This window comes from Ammospiza caudacuta, chromosome 13, assembly GCF_027887145.1.
Source record: "Ammospiza caudacuta isolate bAmmCau1 chromosome 13, bAmmCau1.pri, whole genome shotgun sequence".
NCBI lineage: Eukaryota > Metazoa > Chordata > Aves > Passeriformes > Passerellidae > Ammospiza > Ammospiza caudacuta.
In genome coordinates this window covers 19650005-19670185 of record NC_080605.1, presented here as the reverse complement: position 1 = coordinate 19670185, position 20181 = coordinate 19650005, and the positions used below count along the sequence as shown (strand labels likewise).

The following is a 20181-nucleotide window of genomic DNA, read 5'->3' as shown; positions in this document are numbered from 1 at the left end:
GGTATCTTGTATCACAGGTCACAGCTACAGCAGGCACAGAATGAGCAATTATGATTTGAGGAAATATTCTGCTATTTAAAGGCTGCTCATTCACTCAGAGAATATTTCAGGCTATGGATTTTATGTTTTGATTGTTGGGATCTCAGTATCACACTACAGCAGGCACAGAATGAGGAATTATGACTTGAGGAAATATTCTGCTCTTTAAAGGCTGTTCATGCCCTCAGAGAATATTTCAGGCTGTGAATTTTATGGTTTGATTGTTGGTATCTGGCATAGCCTTGATCTAGGCCAAAGTAAAACATAGCAGGCTTCAATTCCTCGAGATTACTTATAAGATCAGAACTCAAGGATTCAATAAAATCTCCTGCACTTCAGAGTTTTGTGAAGTTACAGAAATCCCTCCTGTCTGCTCTAAGTGATGCCTTCCTGAGGCTGCAGAGAGCCTGGAACAATAGCTCTGACACAGGCACACTGCCTCATTCACTTTTTCTACACAATCTGCTGCTTCCTTTAGGGTCAGCCCACAAGAGAAAATCCACATCACACAGCTGCAGACACCAGAAGGCCATGCAGGGCTGTGCCTTGGCCATTCCTGTGTTTAATTAATTTCATTTATTCAACAGCAGTTTGGCAGCTGGCACTGAAATGTCTTTTAGCTGGAGAAGGTCAGCACCAAGAGCCCCATCCTGATTTCAGACAGGGATTTACTGACTGAGATGGCAGCACCTGAAAAACCTTGATATTTATTAATAACCTGATCAAAAATACAAAATTCTGCAGCATTTTTCCAATCCATTCAAAATGCTAATACGCTTACAGTAATTATTTTTTCTCCTAACCACAGTTCACAGAATCATAAAAGCTGGAAAAGAGCTCCAGGATAATCAAATCCAATCTGTGACCCATCCCCACCTTGTCAGCAGCCCAGAGCACTGAGTGCCAGCTCCAGCCCTTCCTTGGACACCTCCACCACCTCCTGACCACCCCTTCCATGAAGAAATTCCTCCTGATTTCCAACCTGTTGCACAGCCCTAGTCAGCAACTCCTCATGGCATGGTTTGGAGTTTCACTCTCAGCTGGGAAAGGATATTGGGTAAATACAGCGAAAAGTGGCATTGAAACATGACAGAAACAAATGACAGGCTGGAAAGAGCCAAGGTTTTGGACACTGCTCACCTGTGGGTTCACCCAGAGCCACAACTGCAAACAGAAAAACATCCAGATGTTTGTCCAAACCAAGCTGGGCCCTGGCTGCAGGCTGGGCTGACAGGAAAGCAAGCAAAGTCACCACATTTACAGAACACACAAACAGATCTGCACTGAAACTCAAGATGGGAAGAAAGGAAAGAAGGTAGAGGATGTGATCCCCACAAATGGGACCAGAAAAGGGTCACACCTGAAATGCAACAGGGAAAGTTTGAGATGCTGGAAGTTTTCTTTGGCAGAGTCACTGGATTTTAACTGCTAAGGTCACCTGGATATCTTCAGCAGAGCAAGAAATATCCCAGAGTGAAAAGGAACAGCAAATGATCTCATTACTCAATTTGCCATCATTTGGAAGGGGCAGGCAGGGATGGATAATTATTTTTTTGCTTTTCTTTCCTCTGCTTTGGAAGCTGCTGATGCAGGGAGTGTGTTTGGGCAGTAACATAACCCTGGCTCTCAGCCTTGAATGCCAAGGGCTGCAATGAGACCCAGAGGGTTGTGCAGCCTGAGTTTGGGCTCAGTGATACTGGAAATCATTTGGAGCTGCACAAAGAATGGAATGGAACTCCTGATTTGTTCCAGATCCTTTGCTGACCTTACAAGAAGTTCACAGAATGACAGAATGGTTTGGGTTGCAAGGGATTTCAAAGATCATCTTGTTCCAGCTCCTGTGCTACAAACAAGGACTGTGAACAAGGACACCTTCCACCAAGCCAGGGTGCCCCAGCCCTGTCCAGCCCTGCCAGGGATCCAGGGGCAGCCACAGCTGCTCTGGGCACCTGTGCCAGGGCCTCAGCACCCTCACAGGGAACAATTCCTTCCCAAAGTCCCATCTAAATCCACTCTCTGGCAGTTTGAAGCCTTTCACTGGGTCCTGTCCATCCATGCCTTATCCACTGTCCCTCTCCTTTGGGAGAAGGAGTCATTTCCATTTGGAAAGTGATGAGCTCACCCCAAAACCTTCCTCCAGGCTGAACAATCCCAACTCTCTCTACCTTTCCTCCCAGCAGAGCTGCTCCATCCCTCTGCCCATCCTGCTGCCTCCTGTGGTGCTCTTTGTCCTTCCTGTACTCCAAAGCTTTCCTTCAGCCCTTCCCTACAGGCCCACAAATGATGAGAACTTTATATTTAATACTGAATAAATGTCTGACCCTCAAGGCATAATAATCTGCTTAAAATACACTTCACAGTACTCCCTGGCTAAAAGAAAAAACTTTCCAACTCTTACTTAAAAAAAAAAAATCCATTTAGATGCTTACTTTGACTACGTGCCCAGCACCACTGGCAAAAGTGCTTCTGTTTAGAAAGGATGGCTGGGCCAAAATTTAACTTGTTTTTCAGGAATAGGAAACCCAAGAGGGAAAAAAAAAGGTAATAAGAGCCATAGCAGATAAATCATTATTGGCCATTCACTGGGAGGGAATGTTCATGGCCAGGACAGTGCCTGGGAGCATTTTCAGCTGGAGAAGTTGGGTGGTGATGCCTCATCTTCCTCACTGGGATGTGAAAGAGCATCAGGGATGGTGACAAAGCATCAATCTCCAGCAAATTCCCAAAGAATTCCATGCCAGACTGAGCACCAACAAGCTCTGACCATGGTGGGCCTGGTTGCCATTTTAATAATAATAATAATAATAATAATAATAATAATAATAATAATAATGTTATTTCACAGAGGCAAAGGAATCACATCCCATGAGAAGAGACAATCAGGAAAAGCAGCTGAATTATAGAATTATACAGCTAAATTATAAAATTATATAGCTAAATTCTAAAATTATAATTTTATAATTATCTGATCCACCAGAAAAGCAGTTTTGGGGAAAAGCAAAGAAAATTGGGATTTGAAATTAGTATTTGTTTTCCTCTGAAATAAGAAATATGAGGTTTATCAAGGGCTGATTTAGCCAAAAGCTGAGAAAGGATTCCCATCTTTCCCACCTGGTGTTACTAGCTCTCACTAGAGCTAGAACTAAGCCAGTGTCTCCACAGCTACTCTGCAAGGCACAAAAAGCATAATCTCTCTCTCTCTCAGGTCATTTTTATAAAAAATAAATTGAAAACTTCTAACAGGCAAAGCCCATTTTTCAGTAAACAGAATTGTTACCCTCAGGACAGAATTCCTGCTGCTGCCTTTTAACCTCACAGGTATCAAGGGGCAGGGCTTTAAGCCAGGCTTAACAAAACCACTAAACAGCACCAAAACCAGAGTGTGGGTACTTTGTGGGCAATTATTTATGGAGAAATGGCTCCTCTGACACTTGTGGGGACAAACCTTTGCATGTCCATGTGTGGAAGTGAAGAAAGTTTGTGCAGAAATTTGGTTTTGTTAAACCTGACGGTTACAAAAACCTTAAAACTTCAGGTTGGTTTCTCACAAAACAATGAAAACACCTTTTTTTGTGGGTTTTTCCCCTCCATACTCATTTGTGGGTATTGATTTCTCCTTGCCCTTTGTCCCTGTGGCTCTTGGCCAGCTCCACTCTCAGGGCATTGCCCCCAAGGCTCAGGCCCTGCAAGGAGGACAGAGCTCTGTGTGCAGCCCCCTGGTCCCTGTAGTCCAGGAAAGCTCTGTGCTGTGCCCCCTGCCACTTGAGGGCAGCAGGAAGCACCTGCAGCTCCCTCAGGGCACTTTTCAGCTGGCTCACCCTCAGGCTGCCAGGCAGGTTCCCCACGTACACAGTGGTGGTTGTGTCAGACCCCTCAGATTTGGGATTTACAGATTTGGGATTTACACATTTGGGATTTACAGGGTCACCCCATGGCTGGGGATTTGCAGCCATCACCTTCCTGTCTGGAATTGCTGCTCTGCTGGTGTTTGCCAGGGCTGGGTGTTCATCTTGGAGGGTGACATCCTTGCCAGCCTGCTTCTCCCTCCAGCGAAGAGTCTTTAGGATGGGGATTTTTCCCAGCATCTCAGAGCTGACCTAAAAAGGAGGAAGATGGATGTAATTATTGTAAAAGGATTTCTTGCCTTCCAGAAAAAGATTATGCTGTTTGTGCCACAAAAAGAGAGGAACCTTATTATCCTCCTGCCATGCAGACAGCCAGAGCATTCCAAATGTCCCTAATTGCTGCTCTGATTGGGAAGGCTCCCTAAATACACACTCAGGACAAAAATAAACATCAGTGACTCCTGAAGTGAGCAGCACAACGTGGATCCAGCAGGCAAATCCCAACCAAAGGCAGGAATATTCCAATGTGACATTTATTTACCTCAGTGCTTTCAGATCTGCATTCTCCTTGTTCTCCCTCTGTGTTTGCTTTGACTGAGAGCCTGTGCTCCTGCCCTGGCAGAATCCTACACAATCCTTGTCTTGGCAGAACCCTACACAATCCTTGTCCTGCCAGAACCCTACACAATCCTTGTCCTGGCAGTACCCTACACAATCCTTGTCCTGCCAGAACCCTACACATTCCCTGGCCTGACAGAATCCTGCAGAATCCTTGTGCTGTCAGAATCCTACACAATCCCTGCCCTGGCAGAATCCTACAGAATCCCTCCCATAACAATCCCTGTCCTGGCAGAATCCTACGTAATCCCTGCTCAGGCAGAATCCTACAAAATCCCTGTCCTGCCAGAATCCTACACAATCCCTGCCCTGACAATCCCCCTCCCTAACAGAATCCTACACAATCCTTGTCCTGACAATCCCCTGGCCTGACAGAACCCTACACAATCCCTGCCCTGGCAGAATCCTACACAATACTTGTCCTGACAGAACCCTACACAATCCCTATCCTGGCAGAATCCTACACAAACCCTGGCCTGACAGAATCCTACACAACCCCAGCCCTGGCAGAAGCCACCCCAACCCAGCAGACCCTTCCATCCTGCAGGGCTCCTGGTGCTCTCTTGCCCCAGCACAGGAAATCCCTGGCTGGCTCACACAATGGAGGAGCTGCAGCAGGAGCGTGCCTTGGAGCAGGGTTCCTGCGCATGTGGGCCCAGCTGGAGGCACATCCCCTGCTTGGGGCACATCCCCTCTGTGCCACCCGACCTCCCACGGCACCCACAGCTCCTCAGACCCCACAGGGAAGTGCTGGGACACTGCACTCACACTGTGAGTTTGTTATTGCTGCCATCCATCCATCCATCCAGGCCTGACCCAAAGAGCTTTTCTGGAAGGGCTCTTCCTCTCAACAGCTGAACCCCATCCATATGAGGCATGAGATGCCCCAGGCTGCACTCAGGCACTGGCAGGAAATGCAGTGGTTCCCCAGCTCATGTGGTTGAGCTCTTGGCTTGCACACTGAGCTTGGAAAGAGGAGGAATTCCTGCTTGGCTGCTGGACAAGCCCAACATCCATCAACACCAGCTCCAATGCTGAAATGTAGGGAGCAAAGCAGAGCCTGGGGAGGCAATGCCTGAGCTAGCAGAGACCCAGGATGTGAGAGGGCACCGTGAGCAGGCTGGGCTGGAACAGCACCAGTACATCCCAGTATGCCTGCAGAGCTCCCAGTTCAGACCTCACTATGGGAATTAAACACCCAGAGCCTCTGGATTGCAGCTCAGACCTCACCATTGGAATTAAACACCCAGAGCCTCTGGATTGCTGCTCCTGCAGTTCCAGGCACAGCCAGCCTGTGTCTGCACAGCATCAAGCTCAGCTCCCTGGGGACACAAACCCAGCCCTGAAGTGACTCGAGGAACAGCCAAGGCAGGGTGGGGGCAGTGTCAGGATGAGGTGACAGGCAAGTCACTCAACAGCATTCTCTTCATCTTCTGAAGAGCAAACAAGCAAGGTTTTATTTCAGGCTGGAACTAAATAAAACCATGATTTCCATAAAGCCTGGCTAGCTCTGCTAACACAACATCAAACAGCAAGGACTTGCTCCAGGAGCCTCCTCACTCACAAAGGTGCAGAGCATTTCCACATTTTACAGAGTTATTACTCTGTGGATTCTGGGGCTGATTTGTTTTTCTCAGCCAAGAATTCCAAGTGCTGTGTTTGACAGCAAACCCCCCTTCCCTGAGTGATACAACATCAAACCAAGGGCTGAAGGATCTCACTTTGTTTGTACTGGCCAACAATGAAGAAGGTTTGTTGTCCTCTGTCAAATTTCCATGTGAAATGGAAGCTCTATGCTAATTAAACCAAACAGGAAAAACATTTTTCTGCTCTCATGCAACCCAATCACTCCTGGCCCCAAAGCACAGCCCAAGAACTGCTCCTTTCATCCTGAAATTAAACTCAGTTGCCAAGGCATGGCTTGGGTGTTTGGTTAGAAAGGGAAATGCCACCAAGGGCAAACCCTCAGGGCTTTGGAGATTGGGGAATCAGAGATGGACACTGAGAGGATCAACCCTGGAATTCCCAGGACAATCCAAGGGCAGGATTTAGATAATGCAGGGAACAGCACAATCTCCAAGGGACTTCCACCAGGCACCTCCTCTCACTACAGAGATTTTGGCATCAGCTGCAGCTCTTGGAGCTGCTGTTTCAGGCTCCTGGCAGCCTCAGGAAGATGCAGTGACAACAGCGTTTATGTTTTAGGAGGAACTTCTGCACAGAAAGGGAGATCAGACATTGGAATATCTGCCCACGGTGGAGTCCTCATCCCTGGAGGTGTTTATGGAAAGACAGGACATGGAACTCAGCAGTCTGGTCTGGGATCTGTCACAGGTTGGACTTGATGATTTTGGAGGTGTTTTCCAACCTCAGTGATTCTGGGATTTTTGTAAGGGCTATGAACTCTTTTCTTTAAAGTTCTGATCAAACCCCACCATGAAGTGATTCTGTCATTGCCTCAAAATCCAGCCCTGTGCAGGCACAACAGCAACAGACCTTCACCAAAGCAACAAAGGCAGCTGATTTAAGACTTTTTTCTTTTGTATTAGCAAAGATTTGTAAAAAACATTAGACAAGTTCTGCCACTGTCAGCTGACACCCTCCTGTCACAAGAGGCACAGGGATTTACCTTAAGGGCTTTTTTCTCTGGGTTCTAGGAGAACACTTCAGCTGGACCAAACCTTCTAAACCCTTCCTTGTTTTCTCTCATTTTTATGCCACTGAAAGGCAGAAACTCCATTTGGGGTTTCAATTCAACAAATAAATCCATTGGGGTTTTGGGGTTTTTGAGTGTGAGAACTAAAAGGGCAAAGGGGGCAGTGGGTGGCAGGGGAGAGGAAAAAGCTTGTTCTGCTCTGTTGCAAGAGAGCAAACAAAAGAACCTCGTGATAGCACAATGTGTTGCTAATTACAATGATGCTAAAAGTTCCTTTTGTCCTGTGAGCTGGGGAGGATTGCAAGGATTTATTTCCATGTGGAGAGAGGCCAAAGATATTCCTCCTCTCTTTCAACAAGCTGCACACTTCTGGGATGGCTGATCAGTCCTCTCTAACCTTGCTCATCCTTATTCCTGTCCCTGCCTACTGCTTTAGGCTAAGCCAGAATTTAGGGACATTCCAGCCCAGGTCTGGTTGATCCATCTCTGTGAACATTGGCAAACCCAGCATTGGAAGCTTCCCCCATCCCTTTAAAACCAAGGCCAAACCATTTACTGATGTTTTGAAAGCTTGGATTGAGTGTTGGGATTTAGCTTTGCTAGTGAAACCAAAGCTGAAGAAGTTCCCTGTCATCCCCTGACCACCAACTCCCGGAGCAATTCCACACTTCAGCCCTCTGGGGTTGGCCAAAGAAATGCTCATGGGTCTGTGCCATAAACTATTCCCTATTATCCCCTGACCACCAATTCCCAGACCAATTCCACACTTCAGCCCTCTGGGGTTGGCCAAAGAAATGCTCATGGGTCTGTGCCATAAACTCTGAAGTGATTTTGATTAAAAATAACCCCACCAAAGCAAATTAATCATTTAATAATCCCTGCCATGGCTGGGAGAGCCTTGGGGAAAGAGGACAGCAGGCTGGATAAATTCTTCTGACACACAATTACTGGGAAAGGAGCTGAGGAGGGAAATGTGGCCCCTTTCTGACAGAAACCTGAGGGAAAAAAAAGTCCTGGATGCTGAGTGCACTTAACCCACAGCATCCATGGCTATGACACCTGGTTTGACCCCAAAATGTGGTGGCAGATGGATCCTGCAGCATCCCTGCTGGACACCAGGGCTCTCCTCATCCTCTGCTATCCCAGACCTCTGATCAGAGCCATTTCCAATATTCTGCTGTGGAGAATGAAGGATGTGTTTGTCCTGGGTCAGAGTGAGAAATGCTGACCCCTGAGGCAGCCAGGGCAGGGCAAAGAGCACTGAGACCTCCCTGGAGTGAGGGATGGGATGGGATGGGATGGGATGGGATGGGATGGGATGGGATGGGATGGGATGGGATGGGATGGGATGGGATGGGAGGCTGTCCTTATCCTGCTATTTCATTCTGCTCCTCATCTCACTGACACAGGAACACCTGGATCTTGTGAGCCCCCACCTGGAATCCTGTGCTCAGCTCTGGTGTTCCCTGCAGCAGAAAACCATGGAATGTTGGATTGAGTCCAGAGGAGGCCATGAAGTTGGTAGGAGGACTGGGACACCTCAGTCCCCCTCCCAACTGCAGCTGTTCAGCCTGGAGACATCCCAGCACCTTCCAGGATCTGAATGGGCTCCAAGAAAGCTGGAGAGGGACGGTGACATCGGTGACAGCACAAGGGGAATGGCCTCAGAATGGAAAAGAGCAAAATTTAGTTTAGATATAGAGAAGGAATTGTGCCCTGTGAGGTGGGGAGGCCCTGGCACAGGTGCCCAGAGAAGCTGTGGCTGCCACATCCCTTGGGGACATTTGGAAGTGTCCAAGGCCAGGCTGGGGAGCACTCAGGGACAGTGGAAGGTGTGCAGGGGCTTGGAATAAGATTCTCTTTCAAATCCCTTCCAACCCAACCCATTCCATGATTTTAAGATGGAGAGTGATGCTGCTGCCCTGGCAGGCTGCAAACAGCACCCAACACCTCCAGGGCTGCAGATCCACCAAGTGGGCAAAAGTGCTTGCAAGGTTCATCCTCAGAGGCCTCTGACCCCAGATTGCTCAAAACCTCCAGCACAGACCCAAATTCTTGTGCTGTGTCCCTTTTTCATGCTGTGTCCTCGTTTCCAGGAGCTCTGAGCAAACAGGGATGTGTGGCACAGACAAGGCCAGCACAGCAAGGCCAGCACAGTTGAACATTTTATCGTTCATGTGCACAAAATGTCCAAATATGTGCACACAACCCAAGGGCACATGGCTGGGAGCTGGCAGCCTGCTGGTGTCCCTCAGGAGAAACTCGTGCAGCCCACACTGGGAATCCATCAGGGCATTCTGGGGACTCTGCAGCGAGGCTGAGCTTTGCAAAGGTGCTGAGATGTGTGAGCAGGTGTGGAAACATTCCCTGCCCCAACCATCCCAAAATCCACACCAAAACAAAGCCCTGCCTACACTGGCTGCAATTTGCCAGCTTGGATGGGTGCATTTTTTGAGCTTTCCTTTCCAGATGTTTTATCACACACCCAAAGCTGTTGTTTGTTGTTTCCCTCTCTGCCACTGGGATTCCCCCCCAGTTCATTTCATTTCATCTCATTTCATTTCATTTCAGGAAAATTCTTTTCCTACTCCTACAAAATCCTCAGCAAAAGAATTATTTCAAAGCCAGAAGGAAATACTTGCTAAAATTTAGTGATTTTTCCACCAACTACTCTCCTTTCCCTTTTCACGAACTCAAACATTTTAATTTGTCCGCACAGTTTCAATTTAAAATAAGCACAGCACAAATAACTTGCTAATTGGGACAAATATAATAGCCAGTGTCCCAGATAAAGATCACAGTTACCCATAGAAAATATTAAATGAGAAAGCAAGTAGCTTCATGAATTTAGAGTTCCCAGAAACAATGGGTTGGATTTTCATGACAGATGAAGCCAAATAATTCTCCACTGGCATCCAAATAAAGTTCTCCAGAGTGCTCAGCTCTCAGCAGCTCCTGCTGCCCTCCAGTAACTCAAATTGATGTCCCAAACCTCTGACCTCAGAGAGACAAAAGTTCCACAAACACCCCCCAGCACTGGGGATGTTGAAGTGTTTCTGGAGTGCCTGATAATGATTCTTTGGTGTTGATGACGTTGTGGCTCTTCCACTTCCTTGGAAGTCTTTAAACAGCTCAGAACACACAAAAGCACTCCAGGAAAATGCAGCAGCTCCTTCAGCATGGATTTGTTTGCTGGGTGAGCTCCTCCTTCCCTTCCCTTCCCTCTGGAGCTGAGTGTGCATTACTGACAGCACATCCCCACAACAACCCTCAGCTGCAATCCCATATTTGCAAACACCTGGATTTCAAACCCCTAAACATTGTCCAGCCCTGCTCCCCAAGGATCAGCTTTTTTTAAACAATGGATTTTCCACCTCACAGGTCCTCACAATGAAGTTAAGCTACTCAGTGTTGACAAAAGCCCGTGTTTACAAGTGGATGATTTATTTACTCACTGCCTCTTGGTTCATTTCGTTTTGCTCTGAGGAACAGGAATGCACCAGCAAAGCCAGGATTTGAAGGAGAAAAGGATGGAGAGAAAATGATGGAGAAGTAGCCAGGAAAATCCAAAGGACAAACACTGAAATAGCCCCTATCAAATGCTGCCTTTTTCACACCCTGTGATTAACCAGACCTCCCACCTCCAAACCCCTCTGTGCAAAAACTGAACACCACACACTAAATAAATGTCACTCATTTCCCTGGGGACAATGGTAATTTCTGCTTCATGCAGACACCACACTTTGTTCTGATCCCAAAAAGACTGAGAAGTGATGATTATCCCTGGTCTTCTCCAATATTCCTATTTAATCCATACAGCTCCAAACAAAAGGTGTTAAATCAACACTGAAATATTCAAATAAAGGGTCAATCCATGCTCCATTCTCAGTGAAAGCTGCAGAAAATTCAGTTTCTGCTAAAGGCACAAAAAAAGAAATAAAAAAGTGTCAGCAAGGCCACTTACTGAGAAGTCTGACACCAAGGCAGACAAACTGATCAAAAATATGTTGGCAAGATGGATGGAGCACAAGGGGTAGGCCTTCAACACAATTACATTCAATAATATCCTAAAAAAAAATTACAATTCAAAAATAATTCAATGGAAAAAATGCACTAGGGCAGACAGAGCTGTTATTTATTTATTTATAACCTCAAATCCTCAACCACAGGCAGGGTAAAATGCTCTCCCACTTCTGGAATAAAAATAGTCCTGGCTAGAATTTGTTTGTTGTAGATACATTACCTAAAGAAATTTAACTCTTTCAGCTGGTTGGTAAATTTTAACAAATTTTGATTTCCTTCCCTGGGAGTATTCCCTTAAAATTGCTCAGTTTCTGTAAGATGTGGGTGCACAATTCCTCATTTCAGCATTCCTGCTGTACTCACTCATGCAGGACTGGGTCTGCTCCCTGACTGGATGATTTCAGAAATGAAAATCCAATGACAAAGAAAAAGCTTTCCCAGCAGGAACCTCCAGTAAAACAATTCACTCCAGGCTTTCCTGAAACTACTTGGGAAGCTGAGGAAGTTTCTGACTCTGGGCAGGGGGAAAAGGCCAATCCATAACAGAATTACCAATAAATAAAGATTCATGTTTAAAGTCTCTCTTCTTCCACCTGAAATTGAGCTGCAGCCACCGATTTATCCCTGGAAAGTGAATCCACTGCAGGAACAGCAATGTACCAGCAGCAGGTTGTGTTTCCCCTTCACAACCAGAGCAGCACAGACTTTACCCACCAGTCCCACCCCTGGGACACTTCAGGATGGGGCAGCGCCTCCTGATAACCCATGGATACAGCAACCTCAGATGGAGGGAAATATCTCCTCACCATTACCCCTAAAACCCCACTGCCCACAGAGGCTGCTGCTTTGTTTCACCTGACAAATACATCTGCTGTTTCACCAAATATTTCTAATTTTTAAAATTGTTTCTATATAAAAATGGGGGGTTTATCAGCAGGTTATTGGTACCAGTAAACCACCAACAGCAAAGGTTTAAGATTTGATTGAGATTGAATGTGGTTTGTGCCACCAGCAGCAAAGATTTAAGATTTAACTGGATTAAACTGAACTTGGTTTGTGCCACCAGCAGCAAATATTTAAGATTTAACTTGATTAAGATTGAAATTGATTTGTGCCACCAGCAGCAAAGGTTTAAGTTTTAACTGGATTAAATCGAACTTGGTTTGTGCCACCAGCAGCAAAGGTTTAAGTTTTAACTGGATTAAACTGAACTTGCCTTGTGCCACATTATTCCCTGAGGTTTTGTTAAACTGAACTTGCCTTGTGCCACATTATTCCCTGAGGTTTTGGTCGTTTGCAATGGGTCTGGATGGTCCTGGTTGGAGTGAGGATGTAATCCACAGTTAAATCATGGTCACCCAGCAGCTCCTCTGCTATGTCAAGCACCTACAAGGCAGAGATTTGGTTAAGTAGCTAAAAACAAACTCCCTAAAGCTGTGCCCCGTTCCTGATGTCTTGTCACATGAAAATCCATCAAAGACAATGGGAAGGAAGATGCCAAACCAGCTTCATTCCATGTCTCCTCTGCACACAGAGCAGAAGTGTCCCAGAGCTCCCTCCCAGCTGCACAGGGGACATCTGAACATCTCAGCTCACCTGGCAGTCGTGCACAATGGTGACCACAGGTGTGTCCTCCTGCACTGCCCCCATGGACACCATCATTGCATATTCCATGTCTGCATAACCTTCCCCTTTGCCAATTCTCCAGCCTAAAGCACAGAAAAGTGTGAAAAATAAAAACCCCAAACAGCACAGTGGAAAGTTGTTAAAATGGTGTAATTAACCCAGCAGTCTGCAAGCTGTAACTCTGGAAAAAATCAGATCAGCAACTCTCACAGAGTGCAGCTTTCCTTGAAATCAGCACTGAAATGAAATAAAAAATCAGTTTTTAATGACTTCTAAAAGATCCCAGAAGCTTCCCATTCAGAATAAACAAATTCAATGTAATTAACCCAGCAGTTTATTTAGCAATTGTATTTAGAACCTTCTATTCATGTCCCACACAGGTTAATGTGGGTAAAGAGGAGTCTGGGTCACATATAAAAACTGTGTTATTTTAGGCAAGGGATAAAGTCAGTGGAAAATTTTCAGCACCAGCAGGTTTCCAAAATACTAGAAAATGCAAAATCTGATCCCCAAATAGGCCCTGAATCAGCAGGTCTAACACAAGGCCTTTCACACAGCCTGTGTGAGCAGAGCAGATCTGTGACAGGGAGCCTGCTTGGATTCCTTCAGAACACAAAGAATTGCTTTCCTCAAGAAAAAAAACCACTGAAATAGCCCCAGAACATCTCTGAGGCCAGGGCTGTGTGCCCCCTGCATCCCGAGGCACCCCTGCTTCCCTGGCAGCAGGGATTGGGCACACACAATGGCAGAAGCCAAGGCCACAGCTCAGCTGCAAGGAGAAATCTGGCTCTGCCACTGGGCTGGGATTTGGGACTTTCTGCTGCAAGTTTCTCCTCACCTTTTTCAGAGACAGCCACTGACCCCACAACAACCAAGTCCACTTGTGCTTTGCTATCCAGCCCCACAGGCACGCTGAAGTCTCTCACACCCTGCAGGAAAAAACAACATTTGAGGTTTGCAGAGGACACGATCTTCCAAGGACTGAGGCAGAAATCCAGGGTATTTTGATAAATCCCAGTAACTGCCCACGTTTCCAAGTGTCTCTTCCATGTTTAGCCAAGCTGTACATGTCTGGGAAGTTATCCCCCAGGGAATCCTAGAATAGATTCCCTACTAGAGTGACAGGAATTTTGGCACACTGCAAGGAGAGCTGAGGGAGGTGGGCACTTTTAGAGGCAAAGTTTTTTATTTAGGATCAAAAGCTGATATTTTGAAACTTTTTTTTTGGAACTCTGTTCCTAAAAATGAGGACAAGTGACACTTCCTATTTACACTTCCCTACTCTACTAAAAGCCTGAGGAATACCAGAGCACTACAAATGCTTCAATTAATTCTGAAATACAAATCACAAAGTTAATTGAGACACAGACAGCTACAGCACAAAGAAATCTGGAGTTACACAAAGTGATACAATTTTTTTTTTCCTCTCCTCTCTCCTTGTTCAACCCCACCCACTCCTCTTCAATCTGTTCTCATCTTAACGAAAATTCTGCCCAGATTGCAGAAATTAAAAATTATGTTTACTTGGGTTTTTAAACATCAGAGGTTTAGAATTATTTAAAATCCATCTTGTGATTCAATCACTCCCAATAACTGTGTACAGCACACTGCAAATGCTCCTCACACCAACTCAACTCGCTGCTAATTATAAATTAACAATATTAAAATCCCAATAAAGAGCCACACATTTTCTGTGCAGTGCAGAAAGCCCAAGAATTCAGTAATTTGTGGCTGACTATCAGCACTAACACCCATCAGGCACCTCCCAGCAGTGTGGTCGGGATTGTTTGCACAGTGCTTTGTAAATACAAACTGCCAACAGCATTTCTTCATTAGTGGGCTGGGGGAAAAACCAGACACAGGGTGGTAAGAGCCCAGATCAGACAGCAGGCCAAGAGAAAAGTCTCTTACAAAAGTGCTCTTCAGCCCTGAACAGCTTAATTAGTTAATGACTGCAATAGAACTCTCAACAAAGAAAGTCACTACTAATTACCAGCCTTTACAACCTCGGTTGTTTACGGGGTTGCTGCAGAACTTTATTGCCTTTAGCAGGAGATAAAGGAGGAAACAAATCCCTGTGGTAAGCTCTTCATGTTGGCTTTTCATGGCAAATAAAGATGTAAACGCTGCAGGGCTGTCTGGCCACAGCCCGAGGCTGTGCGGAGAGGTTGGAACACGAGAGGGCAGCAAGAGACCGCTGCAAAGCCGAAATCCCCACGTGGCTGCATGCAAATGTCTCAATTCACGGCTCTCTGGGTCTTGGGTTCTGTAAAAAAACTCCATTTTCCTACCTGGTAACACCTAAGAGCACTAAAATATTCCCCAGAGGGCTCAGCAGCCCAAAACTGCAGGATGGAGGAGCATGAAGAAAGATCTAACTCACCTCAAGTTATGATTTTCCAAAAGACACTGAGAAATATCAATTGACAAATATCAATTCAAATCCCTTTCAACCCTGCTAAGACTGAATTTTCTCCTGATTTCAACATTATCAATGTACACAAAGCCAGGAATAACATCCTTACAGGAAGGTATTTCAGTTTTAGAAACCTCCAGCTGGTTCATCCTAAGCCCACACTGTCCCAAGGTTAACTCAGCCCTCCCTGATCCCTCATTCCCACCTGAGACAGATGTAGCACATCTGCCAGACAGATGTGGCACATCTCCTCAGCACTTCCTTGGTTGAAGTTGGTAACTTTCCTACCTGGTAACACCTAAGAGCACTAAAATATTCCCCAGAGAGCTCAGCAGCTCAAAACTGCAGGATGGAGGAGCATGAAGAAAGATCTAACTCACCTCAAGTCATGGTTTTCCAAAAGACACTGAGAAATATCAATTTAAAACCCTTTCAACCTTGCTGAGACTGAATTTTCTCCTGATTTCAACATTATCAATGTACACAAAGCCAGGAATAACATCCTAACATGAAGGTATTTCAGTTTTAGAAACCTCCAGCTGGTTCATCCTAAGCCCACACTGTCCCAAGGTTAACTCAGCCCTCCCTGATCCCTCATTCCCACCTGAGACAGATGTAGCACATCTGCCAGACAGATGTGGCACATCTACTCAGCATCTCCTTAGTTGAAGTTGGTAACTTCCCTATCTGGTAACACCTAAGAGCACTAAAATATTCCCCAGAGGGCTCAGCAGCTCAAAACTGCAGGATGGAGGAGCATGAAGAAAGATCTAACTCACCTTAAGTCATGATTTTCCAAAATCCACTGAAAAATATCAATACAGTCATGCTAAGACTGAATTTTCTCCTGATTTCAACATTATCAATGTACACAAAGCCAGGAATAACATCCTAACAGGAAGGTATTTCAGTTTTTCCAACTTCCAGCTGCTCCAAGGTTAATTCAGCCCTCCCTGATGCCTCAGTCCCACCTGGGATGTGGCACATCTCCTCAGCATCTCCTTGGTTGCACCTGGAGGGGGAACAATCCTGTTGAACAGCCCAGTCCTCAGACGTGGTGTGGGAACCAGCAAAGTCTTCCTTGCCTGAGGAACCACATGAGAAGGTTCATTTTATACTGAAGAAATGTTTTTATTGTCATACAGTAAAAACTACAGGGCCAAATATTGAATTTTTTATGTTGTTGATGGTGAAGTGCTTGTAAGATTAATTTCCTCCAATACAGGAAAATTCCACAGAAAGGTTTATTGAAGAAATAAAAGGTAAGACAGACATTTGAAGATATTTCAGGAGAAACCTTTAAAGACAATTCCTCCTTTACAGCTATGTCTCTAAATAGCTTTATGAGATAATAGTTTCAAAGTGACAAAGGGCAGGGTTAGGTGGGATATTAGGGAGAAATTCTCCCTGTGAGGGTGGGGAGAGAAGGTGCCCAGAGAAGCTGTGGCTGCTTCTGGAATGCCCAAGGCCAGGCTGGACAGAGCTTGGAGCAGCCTGGGATGGTGGAAGGTGTCCCTGCCATGGCAGGAGGCTGGAACTGAATTATCCTTCAAACCCCTTCCAACCCAAACCATTCCAGGACACTTTTTGATTTGAGGTGCACATAAACCCCTTGAAGATGCAGTGCCAGATGTTGCTGAGGTGAGCTGTATTTTCTCCTCCAGCCAGGTCTTGTGACTTCTCAGAGAACCCAGCACACCTGAGAGAGCCCAGCTACCCCAAATGGCATAAAATCAGCAGCATGGCTCTGAGGCAGTGTTGGAAACAGAAAAGTTTTAATGACAGGCAAAATAACAAAGCTCTTACAGAGACAGGGGGCTCTTGCTTCTGGTAAAAACACCTCACAAAAGGGATTATTTCCTTTGTTCTCTTCTTTTTTTAGTGAATTGCTTAGGCAGGACCTTTTGGCTTCTGTCAAATTTGGTATCCTGAGGTTTGAAGTGAAGACCCCTATGAGGTGGCTTTTTACCAAATTGAGGAGAGAAATTTCTGGGCTTTTTAAGAACACAAAGGACAATTTGCTCACTCAGGGGACACATCCCAAGCCGTGCTGTTCCCTCCCAGCCTCTCCTCAGGGCTGCCTTTACCTGCAGAGCCACCAGCCGGGCACCTTCCAGAGGTTTGTCAGGATCCACCTTCACCTCCCGTGCTCTGCTGAACACCTCCAGCTCCCTGAGAGAGCAGCAGGCCTGGAGGGAGCCCTGGCACAGGGAAGGAGCCAAGAGCAGAGGATTTGCACGTACTCTGAGCACTCTCACTTACTTCCAGCGTGAGGAAGCGGGCGTTCCTCTGGGGAGCATCGGGGTTTATTTTTACTGCTCGGGCAGCTCGGAACTGCTGCAAGCCCAGGAGCCTGGTGGCAGCGTGGGAGGAGCCCTGTTTGCATAAAATATCAGCTCACAGCAGAAATGGGTAATGAAGAACCTCTCGCCCTCTGGACAGGCTGATTTCTGCAGATTTTTTATTGAGGGGTGGCTAATTTTCTGTGAAATGTCCAGTGCCAGCTTGGACAGGGCTGGGAGGGGGATAGTGAAGGTGTTGCTGCTGAGGGAGCTTTAAATTCCCTTCCAATTCAAACAGAATCACAGAATCATGGAATCCCAGAATCACACAATCACAGAATAACGAGGTTGGAAGAGACCTCAAAGATCATCGAGCCCAACCCGTGCCCTCACACCTCAACCAGACTACAGCACCCAGTGCCATGCCCAGTCTTCTTTTAAACACATCCAGAGATGGTGATTTCAACACCTCCCTGGGAAGAGCATTCCAGAACTTTATTATTTTTTCGGTGAAATTTTTTTTCCTAATATCCAAACCGCTCTGTGGCTCGGGAATTGACAAGGGGGCTTTGTTTGCTTTCCTTCCAGGGCTGCTAGGCGATGCACTGGGCGGGCACTGAGGGGGAACTGGGGGAAAACTGGAGGGCACTGGAGGGGAACTGAGGGGAACTTGGGAGGATCTGGGGGGGGAATTGGGGGGCACTGTGGGAATTTGGGGGGAACTGGGAAGCACTGGGGGAGCATGGGGGGGGACTGGGAAGCACTGGGGTGGCACTGAAGGGCACTGGGGAGGAACTGAGAGCACTGGGGGAGAACCAGGGGGAAACTGGAGGGCACTGGGGAGGAACTGGGGGAAACTGGGGAGAACTGGGGGGCACTGAAGGGCACTGGGGAGGAACTGGGGAGAACTGGGGACACTGGGGGGGAATTGGAGGGCACTGAGGGGCACTGGGGAGGAACTGGAGGCACTGGGGGCGGCACTGGGGGAGAACTGAGGGGCACTGGGGAGGAACTAGGGAGAACTGGAGGTACTGGGGGGGCACTGTGGGGGAGCTGGGGGGCACTGGAGAGCACTGGGGCGCACTGAGGGACTCTGGGAGGGAACTAGGGGTTCAGTGAGGGCATTGGGGGGCACTGGGGACACTGAAGGGAACACTGGGGGGCAACTGCGGGCACTGGGGGGGGCATTGGGGGGGAACTGGGGAGAGCACTGGGGGCACTGGGGGGGATGTGGGAGGGCACTGAGGGGGCACTGGGGGCACTAAGGGGGGGATCTGGAAGGGCACTGGGGGGCACTGGGGGCACTGGGCGCCGCTCCCGGCAGAGCGGGGCAGGGAAGCAGCAGCAGCAGCAGCAGCAGGAGGACGCGGCCCAGCGCCGGCCGTACCTTGAAGTTGGGGATGCGGCCGCGCACGGGCCGCGGGAAGTCGGCCAGGCCCGAGGCCTCCAGGTGCTCCCACACCTGCTCCCGGATGTCCCCCTTGGAGCGGCCCGCTGGGGGCAGCGCCGCCGCCATCGCCGTGACGTCACCGCCATCCCGCACCCGCCCGCCGTGACGTCACCGCCATCCCCGCCCGCATGCCCGCTCCCTCCGCCGCGCCGTGACGTCAGCGACGCCCCGCCCCTCACTAACTCATCACCGTGACGTCACCACCGCGTCTGCCCCTCAAAATAGTGACGTCACTGCCGAGAAACCAGGCCTCTCATAGTATCAGCGCGGAGGGGCGGAGCCTCCACCTTGGCCACGCCCCCGGCAGGAGCGCGGCGGCTACGGCGGCGCTGAGGGCTCAAAACGCCTCGAAGACAAAGTTGGGGAAGCGCCGTGAGGGAAGGTCGCTGAGGGCCCGATTTATTTACGGAATTAAACATTAAAAAGGCTGTGCTGGCGCACTAACGGGAGATTATACAAACATCACGGGCCTTCCATCACGTTTTATGGCTGGGAGTAAAATCCCACCCCTTTTTTTGTAAAAATATCCCTCACATTAGTTGATTTTCCATTTAGAACTGGCCGGTGGTGAATAAAACAATGTCCAGCCTCTACGTGGGTTCCCCAGTCTGCCGCCTTCCCACAAGTTCATTTCTTGCTCGCCTTTAATTGGATAATAAATTATTTGTTTGTGCGATTTATTATTTATAGAATTAGAGCATTCTACTAAAACCACCACAAATAAAGGAGTTTGAGAATCCCGACATTCCTGAGGAGGGATGGAGGGGTCATAGGAACAATGAAATGGCGAATAAAATTCATGAAGGTTTATTTTAAAGCGTGCTGGAGAAGGGGGGAGATGTCTTCAGAGTTGGTATATTTATTATTATTTATATTATGTTGTATTGTATTGTATTGTAGATATGATATTATATTATTTATTATCATATTTATTATTATACCCCACTTGGCTGGGATGCTGTGGATCCTCGGTCAGAGCCAGCTGCAACTGTGCCACCCCAAAAAATCAGAATAAATTGGGACGCTCCTCTCTGACGGCTGCAGATGCAAACTCCTTTTCTGAGTTGTTTTCTCTCCACAAAGACCATGACTCTGCTGAATTCAGGAATTTTTCCCTCCAGCTCTGAGCGATTCATGTGCATCAATGGGTCTTGGCTGGACTGGTGCCAGACAGAGCCTTTTTCCTTTTTCCCCTTTCCTTTCCTTTCCTTTCCTTTCCTTTCCTT

At 47.3% G+C, this 20181-nt stretch overlaps 1 protein-coding gene across 1 annotated transcript; it reads right to left on the bottom strand.

Moving 5' to 3' along the window:
• Nucleotides 1-804: 804 nt before the first annotated feature.
• On the bottom strand, nucleotides 805-19021 carry MTHFSD (methenyltetrahydrofolate synthetase domain containing). The gene is made up of 7 exons (XM_058813353.1): nucleotides 18893-19021; nucleotides 17486-17599; nucleotides 16195-16308; nucleotides 13646-13736; nucleotides 12778-12890; nucleotides 12442-12567; nucleotides 805-4136 (listed from the first exon to the last, which is right to left on the bottom strand). Exons 1-7 carry the CDS (start codon nucleotides 19019-19021, stop codon nucleotides 3633-3635), a joined length of 1191 nt encoding a protein of 396 aa, XP_058669336.1. The 3' UTR covers nucleotides 805-3632.
• Between the last annotated feature and the right edge of the window lie 1160 nt (nucleotides 19022-20181).

Bases quoted from the DNA above. Each gene is read 5' to 3' on its own strand.
- MTHFSD (XM_058813353.1), bottom strand. From the start codon at position 19,021: ATGGCGGCGGCGCTGCCCCCAGCGGGCCGCTCCAAGGGGGACATCCGG. The intron at 13,737-16,194 runs GTGGGACTGAGG...TTTTTCCTGCAG, and splicing joins GGAGATGTGCCACATCCCAG to GGTGTGAGAGACTTCAGCGT. The intron at 12,568-12,777 runs GTGAGCTGAGAT...TCTGCCTTGTAG, and splicing joins CCATTGTGCACGACTGCCAG to GTGCTTGACATAGCAGAGGA.